At 32.2% G+C, this 12,671-nt stretch overlaps 2 protein-coding genes across 3 annotated transcripts in view; one reads left to right on the top strand and one right to left on the bottom strand.

Annotated features, from left to right (window-relative positions):
* The window catches only part of LOC131930583 (integrator complex subunit 13), a 79,349-nt gene extending 70,949 nt beyond the window's left edge, over positions 1-8,400 (bottom strand). Inside the window, exons 1-5 of one of the 2 annotated variants that reach the window (XM_059287130.1) lie at positions 8,294-8,400; positions 1,933-2,169; positions 1,459-1,518; positions 979-1,172; positions 86-160 (exon numbers count right to left, since the gene is read on the bottom strand). In XM_059287130.1, the coding sequence (XP_059143113.1) occupies positions 86-160; positions 979-1,172; positions 1,459-1,518; positions 1,933-2,169 (566 nt within the window). In that variant the 5' untranslated portion in view covers positions 8,294-8,400. The remainder of the gene's footprint in view (positions 1-85; positions 161-978; positions 1,173-1,458; positions 1,519-1,932; positions 2,170-8,293) is intronic. The other variant, XM_059287131.1, reaches the window with a different exon arrangement.
* Positions 8,401-8,614: 214 nt separating this feature from the next.
* LOC131930582 (EF-hand calcium-binding domain-containing protein 10) lies at positions 8,615-12,585 on the top strand. The gene is made up of 4 exons (XM_059287129.1): positions 8,615-8,752; positions 11,246-11,410; positions 11,700-11,790; positions 12,242-12,585. The coding sequence occupies exons 1-4, from the start codon at positions 8,629-8,631 to the stop codon at positions 12,282-12,284; spliced, it is 423 nt and encodes a 140-aa protein (XP_059143112.1). The 5' UTR covers positions 8,615-8,628; the 3' UTR covers positions 12,285-12,585.
* Positions 12,586-12,671: the final 86 nt, after the last annotated feature.

The following is a 12,671-nucleotide window of genomic DNA, read 5'->3' as shown; positions in this document are numbered from 1 at the left end:
GTGGGGTGGAAAAGCGTATTTAAACTTATTCCTGATCTTTTGTTGAGAAATCCAAAATGTTAAGACAAAGAAAACTGGTACTTACAGTTCTCCGGTCATCTTGTTGTGTTGCTGTATAGACTCCAGCACAAATTCCTCTAGTTGACGCACAGATAAGTCACTGTGATACATTATATATAAATAAAACAATTATTATAACTGAATTAAGGATTAGAACAATAAGAAGGGAATATACTAATTATCTCCCCTTCTGTTATTGAATATAGTAATCTATCAAGTGATTTTTTAAAATCTTAGTTTAATTAAATTTTAATGAGTAATTAAACATCTAATTAAATTAAAAAATAAATAGACTTCTATTGTCACCAAAGTGGGACGTATCTGGAAAATTTGAACAAAATTGCTTCATTAGAAGTGGGTCAAAATTGAATTACAAGATTTGCAACAAGCCCACAAACAGACGTTGAGACTCAATAAAAGCTTGTAAAAAACTAATAAAACTTCCTTTCTTTAATAACAGCATTAGAAGCTAAAATGTGCTATAGATTTCATGAGCAACCAATGCTTTTATTTTATATGCACTTAAAAAGTTATTATTAAAAAAATTGTTTAATTACTAATATAATATTTAGTTCGATAATTTTTAAAACATATTCTTGCATTGTCACCAAAGATAAATGTATCCGGAAAGTTTGAAAGAAATGTGGGTCAATTTGAGTTACAAGTTTTGCTACAAAGCCACAAACAAGAAAACAAATACACAGAATTTGGAATTAAATAAAAACTTTAAAAAAAAAAAAAATAGCCACTGTCAGTAAAATCTATTAGATTTAATAGGTTTAATATTTAGAAATATAACCTCAAAAGTACTTAAAAACAGTGAAAATATCAAAAGGACATAAAGAAAAATTCATATTTAACAACACTAGACAATTTTAATTTTAACTGCACCATTAGGTAGGAAAATTGAAAGCTTACGTTTTACAGTTGGTCAAGCAGATGATTCGGCCCCTGTTTCTTACAGTGTCCCCACGATTAATACACTCCTGCTGCTGCAGGCTCGGCTCACACAGGCACTTGACTGCGCAGGTGAGCCCATGGTGTACGGAGTACTCACTGTCATCCTTCTTGGCTCTGGGAGGCCCAACTCTAGCTAGCTGTAGGTTGATGGTCTGACAAAGAAAATAGTTATCAAACTTAAAAAAAATAATACTGCTAAGTAAGTTTTAGTGGTATTAGACATATTTTTCATAATGGCAACAGTTTTAAAAATGTATTTAAAGTTGATAGGCATAGCTAAGTTAAAAATGTATGTACTGTTTAGATATTTTAAGTTTAAATAAAAACTGCAAAGCAAACAAATTACATTTTCAGAGAAAATTTTAGTCTATAAATCAATATTATAACCTTATTGTGACATGAATAAAGAAGGTGTCAGTTAATAGTTGAGGTACTTACATTGATTGTGTCAGGACAATTCCAAGGATTTAGTGCTAGACCACCTCGAATAACTCTAACCTGGTAGAGAAGATAAAATAGTAAGTCCATCATTTACACAGCTAATTGTAGTTAGGAGTTGTCCATAATTGACGTCACACTCACAGGGGAGGAGAGGGGGGGGGGGGTTATAATTTTGTGATGATGTGCGATGAGGCAAAGAGGAGTCAGATCATTAGATGGGTGATCTGAAAGATGTGCAACGAAAAACTGCGCAACAGAAATCTAAGTGAAGAATCAGCCAACTTTAATTTTAGAACAATTTGAAAGTTACTTGAAGAAACAGAAAACTTTTTAATCTAGAATTAGACTTTACTATTCTAATGTAAAAAAAAACAACTTCATTACTAGACTAGTACCATCAAAAATACAAGACTTTGGCAAACACTACAGGTGGCTGGGCTTAAATTTCTAAAATAAGATTTGCTATCTTACCAGTTTATCTTTAGGGTAGATATCAAACACAATCCTTAGATATTCCTGCAACCCTTCAACATTGCAGGTCCATAATGATTTTGTTATAGGTGCAGCTGGAATGACCCCTGAACCTTTAGATTTGAGAACATCATACTCTATAGGTTGGTTACAAGATTGAGTAAAATAGGAGCTGTGGTCAAGGACAAAGATTGTTTTGTGTGAAACTGGGAACGTCATTCCTATACTTGTTGACATCTGTTGAAGAAGAGGAGAAGAATTATTACAATCTGAATAGTGTTGAAGTTGTTAGTCTTTCAATGTTTTATTTATAAATAGTAGGACATCTTTCTCATAGAAGAGAGGTATATTTGAGAATAGAGGCAAGTAATTTTAGTTATTATTGGAAAAAAAAGTGAAAGATTATTTATGAAAATCATTTTTGCTTTAGTCAGCTTCTAACTTAGGTTATTTAAAGCATGCTGATTAGATGTGAGGACTCACACATAATACAGAGCTTTGGTTATAACTTATAGAAATACAGGTATACAACACACTTATGCTGTCAATATATTCATCAACCAAAGCTGGAAAGCATGAAGTAGGGGGGATGGGGATGAGCAATATTAGATAAGGCTACTGACAAAAAAACATATTAAGCACAAATTAAGTATAATTGAATTTTCTTTTAAATTATCAATCCTGGTAACTTTTAACTATATTTGTTCATTCATAAGATATATTATTAGTACTGTGCTCATGTAAAGTTTTTTAAAAAAGAGAGGAATTTATTATAACATATTATAATATAGTTTAGAAATATTTATACATTATATATTTATGCCTAATTATAATAATAATGCAACAACCACAGCCATCTGATTGCTGGATTCTTTCTAAACTAAGTGTCAATGAAGGATAAAAGACATTCACTGGTCCAACACCACCTCTGATGACAGGTTACTGAGTGAAATGGAAGCTATTTCAGAAAAGATATGAAAAATGATTTTTTAAGGATGAGTTCAGATGACAACACAGGAATAGCTCTTATTAAATTGAGGTTTCAATTTAAACAGGGAAAGCCAAGGGAGATGTAGAGATGCACAGCAGAAAAACAACATACAAGAGCAGGGTTATCTGGGGGAACTGCAAAACAAATTGCCAGAAACCAGCTGTAGTGGTGATCCCATGTGTCCTGGGCACAAAAGGGACAAATTGATGCATACAAATGCAACTAATTTGTGTACTAACCATAAATGACAAATACCACTGTTATTAAGAAACTGGTATTTTGTTCATCAAAAAGATCATTTAAGACTAACTGAAGAGTAAGTGTGAATCTGATTGTCAACCTTGTGTATTCATCGTATGCTGAAATGTGCAGTTGTTTATAATTTAAATTATATTCAAACTTGTCATAAACTGGTTATTTTTCTATAAAAACTTTGAAAATCTACATGATTTTTAAGGCGTCATTGTCCCATTTTGAGTGAATTATTTTACTCCAAATACAAATTTGGGCATTTTCTACACTTCTTACATTCTTGTATGTGATATAGACATTGTAATTCTGTCTGAATGTATGTGTGTCTGACTTAGTGTGACCGAACCCATAGATCTATTGGCCAGATGATATACGCCTATAAAATTTATATAAAAATATATAACACAGGTTTCTATTAGCCTAATTTCAGTAACCATTGTGTGAAATTGAGATACTTTATTAAAATAATTAGGCCCTAGGCCTAAAATAATAAATAAATATTAATTAGAGCCTAAATAAAAATGATAATCTATCTTTTAGGTGCGTAAAATCGGCCAAGGCTAGTAATGTGAGAAAAAGTTGCCTCATTGGTAAGGCTTTATTAGATGTATATTGTGATAATATTTGTGTCAAATATTATAGATAACTGAATAATAAACCAAAATGAATGGCTAAATATATCAATATAGGCCAGAAATTAACTTTAAACAGCAGTGTTTGCAAGCAAGATTTGCTATATAAACAGCTGCCATCTGTATGTTAGAGTGGTTTCCCCTGAATCTCTAACTATAATTTTACCAAAAGAAACTTAAACAAGATGGCTGCTAATGTAAATGAGCTTGGTTGCATCTGGTGAAAACATCGCTAGTCTTTATTTATTACTCAGAAAAGTTTTAATATGGGTGTTGGCAAATTGCAAGGCGCAAAAAGCGAAATGGCGAGGTGGTAAACTGCTAGAAGATAATGCAAGACATACCTGCGGAATCACTGGTAAATAACGAGACACCTTTTGCGAAAAAAGTTTTTTTTCATGCTTATTTATTTAAATTATTTTTTTTTGTTTTAAACTAAACAAGCCATACCCTTTAACTTTAACACGAGTGTTGTATGTTATATTTTATCTAGATTTCATTATATATATATAGATAGATACTAAGAAGATAGATCTATCTATTAAAAAATCCTAACATTGCTGCTGTGCTACTGTCATCGCCAGCTCTCGTTAGCGAGAGGAAAATCCTGTCTCAGTGGACATTAATTTTAAAAATCTAACCCGCTCATGTTTTTACAAACGTTAGTGGGGTCATTGTGAATTGGTATAATCTTCATGCAACAATAAAAAATATGTTTGCGGCGACAGCGGCTTCGGGCACAGTAAATCAGGCAGCCTCGGTGTTCCACACAAAAGAAATTGATTTATCGTCTGTGGTATTTCTGGTAGTTTCAAACAAGGTGGTACTCTAAGTCGAAACAAAAGATGGGGGAAGTTGACAAATCATCAGAATGTCTAGCGACGAAAAAATCTGAAGTTTTAGTAACTGTAATGTAAATGAAACGTCTTTGAAGTCTGCTTCAAATACAATTGTAAATTGGGTGCGGGTAAAATTTTTGCAGATATTTTGGCATTTTAACACCACCCAGCGTAAGTATCGGGTAGTGGTAATATGGGAGACAAAATGTCACGTGACCGACCGTTTCCTGTCCTTCTCGCAGTTTACCGCCTCGCCATTTCACTTTTCGCGCCCCGCAATTTCCCAACACCCTTTTAATACAATTGTTTAAAAACAGGTACATTAATCAAACTTTAAACATGTCAACGGGTGCGGTCCGCACCCCCCCGCCCCCCTTGCTACGCTTCTGGGCCCTATTAATCTGTTATTAGGCTAAAATAGGCCTAAATAAAATAAGTAAATAAGTTAGCCTAATAAAATATAAATTATTAATTGCTGCCTTAATGGACACAAGCGAGAAAAGTCTCAAAGGTATTTGAGAGGTGCATAAATTAATTTAAAATTCTTGCACGGCGTAGTTACAATTAATATGGTTATAAAATCCTGTCTGTCTGGTTTTTTTCGGACTTTACTAAAGATTGGACGTATTTGATGTTTTTAATATTTTCGGTAACTAAATAAAAATTTAAAAAAAAAGCAAAAACAATTTGGTTTTCACGTGTAATGGCGACATAAACAATGGCATCCTGCTATTGGATAGGCCGACAAAAATTTTATTGTACACATTGTAAGCTAAAAATAGAAAACTAGGTCATGGGGTTTTAAATTTGCATTGTTATTTAAAAACTTGATCTGCAAAGTTTTGTAAACAAATAGTTATCGATCACTAAGTTACTGTACAGCCAATCAATATTTGTCTTACGAAAGTGAAACATCCGGTTATAGCTTAGGCTTGATGAAAATAAATAGAAATGTAGCCTTAAACTCAACAAATTATTTTCTAGTTCTCTGGATTTGCAACTTTTATAGCATTTATTCTAAAAATATAAAATTTCTAAATTAATTTTAGGCTTAAGTTTTTATTTTTTTATTTTTTTTACGGTCTAAATCTAAAAAGCATGTTTTTATTCCATGACAACAACACTATGGATGGAAGGAATCTCGTCAACTCGCTTGTCTCCATTGCCAATAATTGCAGGTCTTCTGACCCGGCGTCATTAGAAACTTAGAAAGTGACAAAATATGAATATTCGGTAAACCTCCATTTTAGCGTATTTTATTCTCCATTGCTTGTTTACCTCCAGTTGAGCGTATTTTATTATAACAACCGAAACACACCAAAACATTAGGAAAACACGATTTATTTTTTGTATTGTATTTTTGTTTTAGCAAATGAATAAAAATGAATATTTAAAAAACACGCCTTGTTTATTTGTATTGTATTTTTTTTAAAAAGGCATTTGTCTCATGGTGAAACTGATACACTGTTAATTATTCTGTATTATATTTTTTGTATTTATGCAATAAATGAAGGCCTACAAACTCTGTGTTTTTTTGTTTGACAATTTTGCCAAAACTGAAAAAAATATTTTTACTATAGAGTTGTATGTTATTTAAATTCATAGTAATTCTACCATCCTTCCAAATATTTTGATATATGTAGGCGTATCAAGTATGATTTTTTGTATGAGTAAATTTCTGGCTTTAAAAAAAAATTGACGTGGGGTCGTCCATAAATGACGTCACACTCGTAAGGGAGAGGGGGTCCGCAATTTTGTGACGGTGTGTGGGGAGGGGGTGGGGTTTCAGATGGTGTGACGTCACTTTTTTGCATTATAAAAAAAGCAATGTTAGAAAAACGAGTTTTAGCCGTTATTTCGCGTTTTAGAAAACGGTTTTAATAAATTGTAATAGGAATTGATCAAAATACTCTGTTGACAGAGTTCTGACAAGCTTTTGGAAAAATTATCGATGTTTTAAGAAAAATTCAACAGAAATTTTGAGGGGTGGGGGGGGGGGGGTGTAGGCTGTGGTGTGACATCATTTTAGGGGGGGGGTCTGACTTTTTGTGACGACGTGTAACGGAGGGGAGGGGGAGGTAAAAATCGTAAAAAAAAAGCGTGTCGTCACAAAAAGCAAGACCCCCCCCCCCACCAAATGACGTAGCACCATCTGAACCCCCCGTCCCCTCAACACACACCGTCACAAAATTACGGACCCCCTCCTCCCCAGAGGCGTAGCGACCCTTCCCGGGGACAAACTTTCAACTTTCGATTTGCACCTCTTAAAAGACTATTTAACACTCGTATTAATCACTTAATTAAGTGGAATTATCATTTTTCTTTATATATTTTGCTATTTTTTGCCTTGGTGTCACCCCCCCCCTAAATGGTGTCAACCACGCTACGACTCTGCCCCTCCCCCTACTAATGTGACGTCATTTATGGACGACCTCTAACATTATTTTTTTTAAATGACGTGAGTTGTCACACTTTCTCTAACACTCCAAGCCATCCCTCACCAAATTCCACCCCCGGCCCACTTTTAGCAACATTATTGTGCCTTTTAATACTTTTATTCAGTTTAGTTGAAATTGGAACACTTAATTTTACAAAGTGTGCATCTCTATTTTTGTAACCAACGAACAAAGCACTTCAGTCAGCCTCTTTGTTGTTTTTTATTCATTATTTAACCCTCTTGAGACGCCCGGGCCGATCTATCGGCCGCCGGTTTTATAGCCAAAAAGACGACCGGCCGATCTATCGGCCGGGTCTCAGCCGTGATAGTAGAAGCCACACGATTGGCTTTCTAGTATCATATCAGCCAATCAGATTGCTTCTAACTGTTATAGTACATATCTAGCACTTCAATGGCGACTTCCATTGAAAGTTTGCCTCATGTTTTTGTTTTTTATCGATTTTTTTAGTGCCGTGAGTCCTATCGTAAATTTTTTTATGTCCAACAGTCCAGTCATCAAAATATACTAAAAATATACTTAGAAATTCTAATGTAGAAATAATAATTAGTAAATTAGTTCAGATTATTGAATAGATGTTTGTGTATTATTTAGATTAGCATTACAGAGAGAAAAAACGTATTTTTATACAAATTTACTGTAATTTAGTGCCGTCAAATTTTTTTCGTGCATAAATTATGCAAATCAGAAAGCTCACATATATATATGTTGAGATTTTTATTAGATTTATAAAAATCATATTAGCTCATTCAATTTCCTAATAAATAATATATATTTTTATGCATGTAAAATAATTAGTTTATTTTTTTCAAAATTTTTTTGTGATGCAAGTGCAAAACTTGACAGTAGGCTCCGTCTTCTTAGCACCGGCTCTCTAAAAAAGCTACGTCTTAAGAGGGTTAAAACAAAAATACAATACAAATAAACAAGTCGTGTTTTTTAAACATTCATTTTATTCATTTGTGAAAACAAAAATACAATACAAATAATAAATCGTGTTTTCCTAATGTTTTGGTGTGTTTCGGTTGTTATAATAAAATACGCTCAACTGGAGGTAAACAAGCAATGGAGAATAAAATACGCTAAAATGGAGGTTTACCTGAATATTCAATATTATATTCTCTTTCAGATTTGGATCTAGATCTCTACTTAGCATAAGCCTTCTAATTTTATATTTTTTTTACAAATTACCTGCGTTTAGGCTTCTGTTTATTAAATTATTATGAAATAATAATATTAATATTACTTTTAAACGTTAAAGTTAGCTGCTACGCTTGCAGGGCGCAGACATATTGCAGCTTCGCAGCAAAACAAAGGTTTATTTTTATTTTTAAGGCTTTTCTTAGCAGAGGCCTACATCTAGGACTTTGAATGTTTAAAATATACTCTTCAATCATAATTAGACGATTATACAGTAACTTTTAAATTATTAAAACTAAGAGCAACATTTAAAAATGATTTAAAATATTTACTTTCAATCCAGACCGCAGTAAATTTCCATAACAACAGCTTTAGTACTACCCAAAATGGCGGCTCCGAAGAAACAAAAAACAGTACTTAGAACTGTTGAAGCCCAGGAATATCTTTATAAACATCGAATTATGGATTTGTTTAATAACTTAACAGCTCAGCTTATTTATAAAAGACCAGGTGCATTTTCGTTTTTTTTAATTTAAGACGTAATTACTAATTAAATTGGCCTGACTAATAATCAAGAAACAGAAAGGCAAGGTAAGGAACTAAGTGACAAGTGGTAATCTATCGTTTTGGGTACGTAAAATCGCCCGCGATTTGTAATGTGAAAAACAGGTGACTCCTTGAACTTTAATAATTATTTCACATTTTGAGGAAGATTTATGTTTTAAAAAATTCAAAAATGTTTCCTTGATTCATTTATGTACCTGTTTTTAAACAATTGAATTAAAACTTTTCCGTAATAAATGAAGACTAGCAATGTTTCCAACATATGCAACCATGCTCATTTACTATAGCAGCCATCTTGTCCAAGTTTTATTTTTATAAGCTTTTAGCGCCAGATTCAGGGGGAAGCCACTCTATTTTACAAATGGCTGCTGTTTATATAGCAAATCTTGCTCTCAGACACTGCTGTTTAAAGTTAATTTCTGGCCTATATCGATATATTTAGCCAATGATTTAGGTTTATTATTCATTTATCTATAATGTTTGACACAAAAGTATGACAATATATTTCTATTAAAGCCTTGACAATGAGATAACGTTTTCGTACATAAATAGCCGCGGGCGATTTTACGTACCCAAAACGATAGATTACCAACTAAGTTACTAAGGACCTAAGGACCAGTAAGGTAGATCACTGATCAAGCAAGCAAGAAGTGGAAGTAGATCTATTAGATCTAAATATAAAAGTATAAAGTATAAATGGCTTAGCTGTAGTAATTAGAGTAGAAACCTAGATAAAAACTTAATGATGTTACTTTTAATGTACTTACTGACTAAGTACTTTAGTACTTACTACTACTTAGTAGGCCTACTACTTACTAGATCTACTTACTTAATGATTAAGTGTGTAAGACTTACACTGTAAGTGTCTTCTTAATCTAATGATATAATGAAATGATATAATGAATTAGTAATTTAATGATCTAATCTAATATGCCTACTTAATAAAAAAAAAGTACTTAGGCCTAGTGCCTACTAATAGTATTTATTACTTTAATAGTAACACTCAAAACTCAAAAAAACAAACACATGTTCATTTTTTATGCCTTTAATTTATTTTGATTGGAAACTGATTTCAATTTTAATTACTTACCAAAATAAATCGGTAGCCTAGAAAATGATTTGTGAAAAAAAATGTGTTTGTTATAATGACATTGGGCATAGTGCTGACCACACTATCTCTTCATATGCCGAGGTCACAGAAACAATTGAACTCTACTTCACTTGCCCCATAGACCGTCAGGTTTGAAAGGGAAACTTTACTTTTTTTTTTTTTATAATGACATATTTATTATATTTATATAATATATGTTACAATGCTGTAGCCTATTGTTACAGTGGGTTAACTTTTAAAAAGTGTTGTTGTGACCCTATTGACTGTTTACAGCCTAAATGTGGCATCATTTCTAGAGATCTTCCAATGCAAATATTTTAATACATGGTGGACAAAATGGGTGGCCTTGGTGGGTGTTCTCTCAATCAAATTATAATTTTCATGAAATTTTTTTCAAGTTCAAGAATTTTTGTCACTGATTCAAATTAGTTTATTATAGCAGGGCATTGCATTTTCTATTTGCAAGCAATGTTTTACCATCTCATATTTATGATTTTATATACAATGAGACATGATTTCTTACATTATCTTCCACTCCCTAATATTCAGCTTATCAAACCAATGCACTGACTGCAGATGCCAAGTGTAAGGCAAACTCAAAGCATTCTGTTATAATCTGATCAGTATGTTTGCAGAATTTGCTAGATAAAACTGACTGAAAATTGAAATATATATTTTTTAAATTACCACTTTACTAAGTATAAAAATGAAAACTTGGATTGGTCTTTTTCTGCTACTATCATTACCAAGACAACAGTTCAAAAATGGGTCGAGCAATGGCCAAAGTCCTAATTTATCTATGTTAATAACTACTCCTATTCATAGACTATTATTTCATTGATCTTGTGAAAGAAATCAATAGTAAGTCTATTTACCACAATAAGATATATGGTTTGTCATTTTGATAAATTTATAATCATGTTAATGTCAATAACTAATACTGTTACATGGTCAATACTAAAAACCAGTAAAATGTTTTGAAACTAATTAAGGCCTATAACTATTATAATATAGGCCTATGGTTGTGTGTTGGTGTCTCCGCGTGGGTGTAATTGTGCAATAAATAATATGATAATAACTTAGCTAAATCTATAGTTTTCTCGATGTAGGCGTAATTAGTAATGAACTATTAATATTATAATTAAATAAACAATTAATTAAAGATGTAAAAAGTTGCAAAAATTTCATTACTAACCCCGTAAACTTCAGCTTCTTATCATAGATTGTTTTCATCAAATACCTTAAGTTGGCTATAAACACTGTCATTTCTTTAACTGCAATACATTTTCAGCTTCATTATTAATATGCCTTTAATAATCCATCCACAGATAATCCAAAAGCGTTTTTGATACAAACTCTAGAGAAGCTCCAGCAGTCCAGGGCAATGAAAGGTGAACACCCTTGTTTGTTTGACGAATCAAATATAACTGCTGTGTTTGGTATGCTGGACCCAACTGGACGGGGATATATTACTTTAAAACAATATAATGAAGGTAACAATTATTAAAATTGTGTTCTCTTGCTAAGGAAAATTTGTATCAGTTCCAGTATTCTAATAGTTTAAATTCAATAACATGATGATTGATATATTGTGGGTAAGCTGTTCTTAAATTTAAGCATATGTTGACAGGTCAATAATTATTCCACAGAAATAAGAGAAATAAGGTGTAAAGCATTTATTATATGTTCACTCAATTGCTACACTTGTAAATAGCATGTTTATTTTCATTACTGAAGCACATAAGTATGATTACTATATTACCTTGTTTTTTTTTGTTCCAGCTATGTTAACTGTTGGAGCAAAAGATTTTAATCCCATGCCTCTTGGACATGAAGAAGATGCTATAAACTTGAAGACTTTCAAAAAAGAAGCGTAAGTTTGTGTTCTTCAACCTTGTTGCATAATAAAAATACCTTGTGCCCCACCCCCTCCTCACAGTCACCATAAAACATCTTTTGTGTGTAAAATATGTATATTACTGTACTCTTTAAAAAGCTGTTGGTCAGTGAGATATTTTTGAACAAATAATGTTCGAATTCTAGTTTAAAGTTCAGGTATTTTCTTACATTAAACTGTTTTATGTATGATCTAATATTTTAAAATAATGTTTGTCTTTTGTTTTTCAAACTTTTCAATTGATTCACCCTTTGTCTGTTATTGACTCAAACTGGGTTTCACTTCCCACCATCAAAAAGGATGACAAACTTTTGGCAGTGGCTGGAGGGGAAATATCTCTTTAAATATGACAGTTTTCAATCTAAATTGATAATTATTGACTCAGTGAACAAAATCATTTTTAATTGTTTCTGTTTAAAATTTTCAGCATTCAAGGACTAGAAAAAGCATCAGCAACGTTTAATATTTAGTAAACTGTGAGTTCTGACAACATGCAGCAAGGAATGAATGAAAACTACAGAGATAGCATAACCTAGTCAATGCTGGGACCATCTAGACTCGGGAATTTATTTTTGTCTTTCGTGGGGTTGTTCTAGATGCTACAATAGTACAATTACAGCCAGTATTCTTTATTATGGGGTTGGTTTAATTTTCAATGCCATACTTCAGGCCATACAGCTGTGTGACTGCTGTACAATCAAAAGTATTTGTTTTATATTTTAGGCTGAATTATCAATTTGCATTTTAAAATTACACTTAGTATTTTGATTTTTTAAAAATTCAGAAATGTTTTGGAATATTAGTTATAAAAAATAATGGACCTGTACATGCTATCTGATTCAGTAGGAATAGCATAT

Source organism: Physella acuta, unplaced genomic scaffold (assembly GCF_028476545.2).
Source record: "Physella acuta isolate Inbredline_101_S28 unplaced genomic scaffold, ASM2847654v3 ptg001807l, whole genome shotgun sequence".
Taxonomy (NCBI): domain Eukaryota; kingdom Metazoa; phylum Mollusca; class Gastropoda; family Physidae; genus Physella; species Physella acuta.
This window is presented reverse-complemented; position numbering and strand designations above follow the sequence as displayed.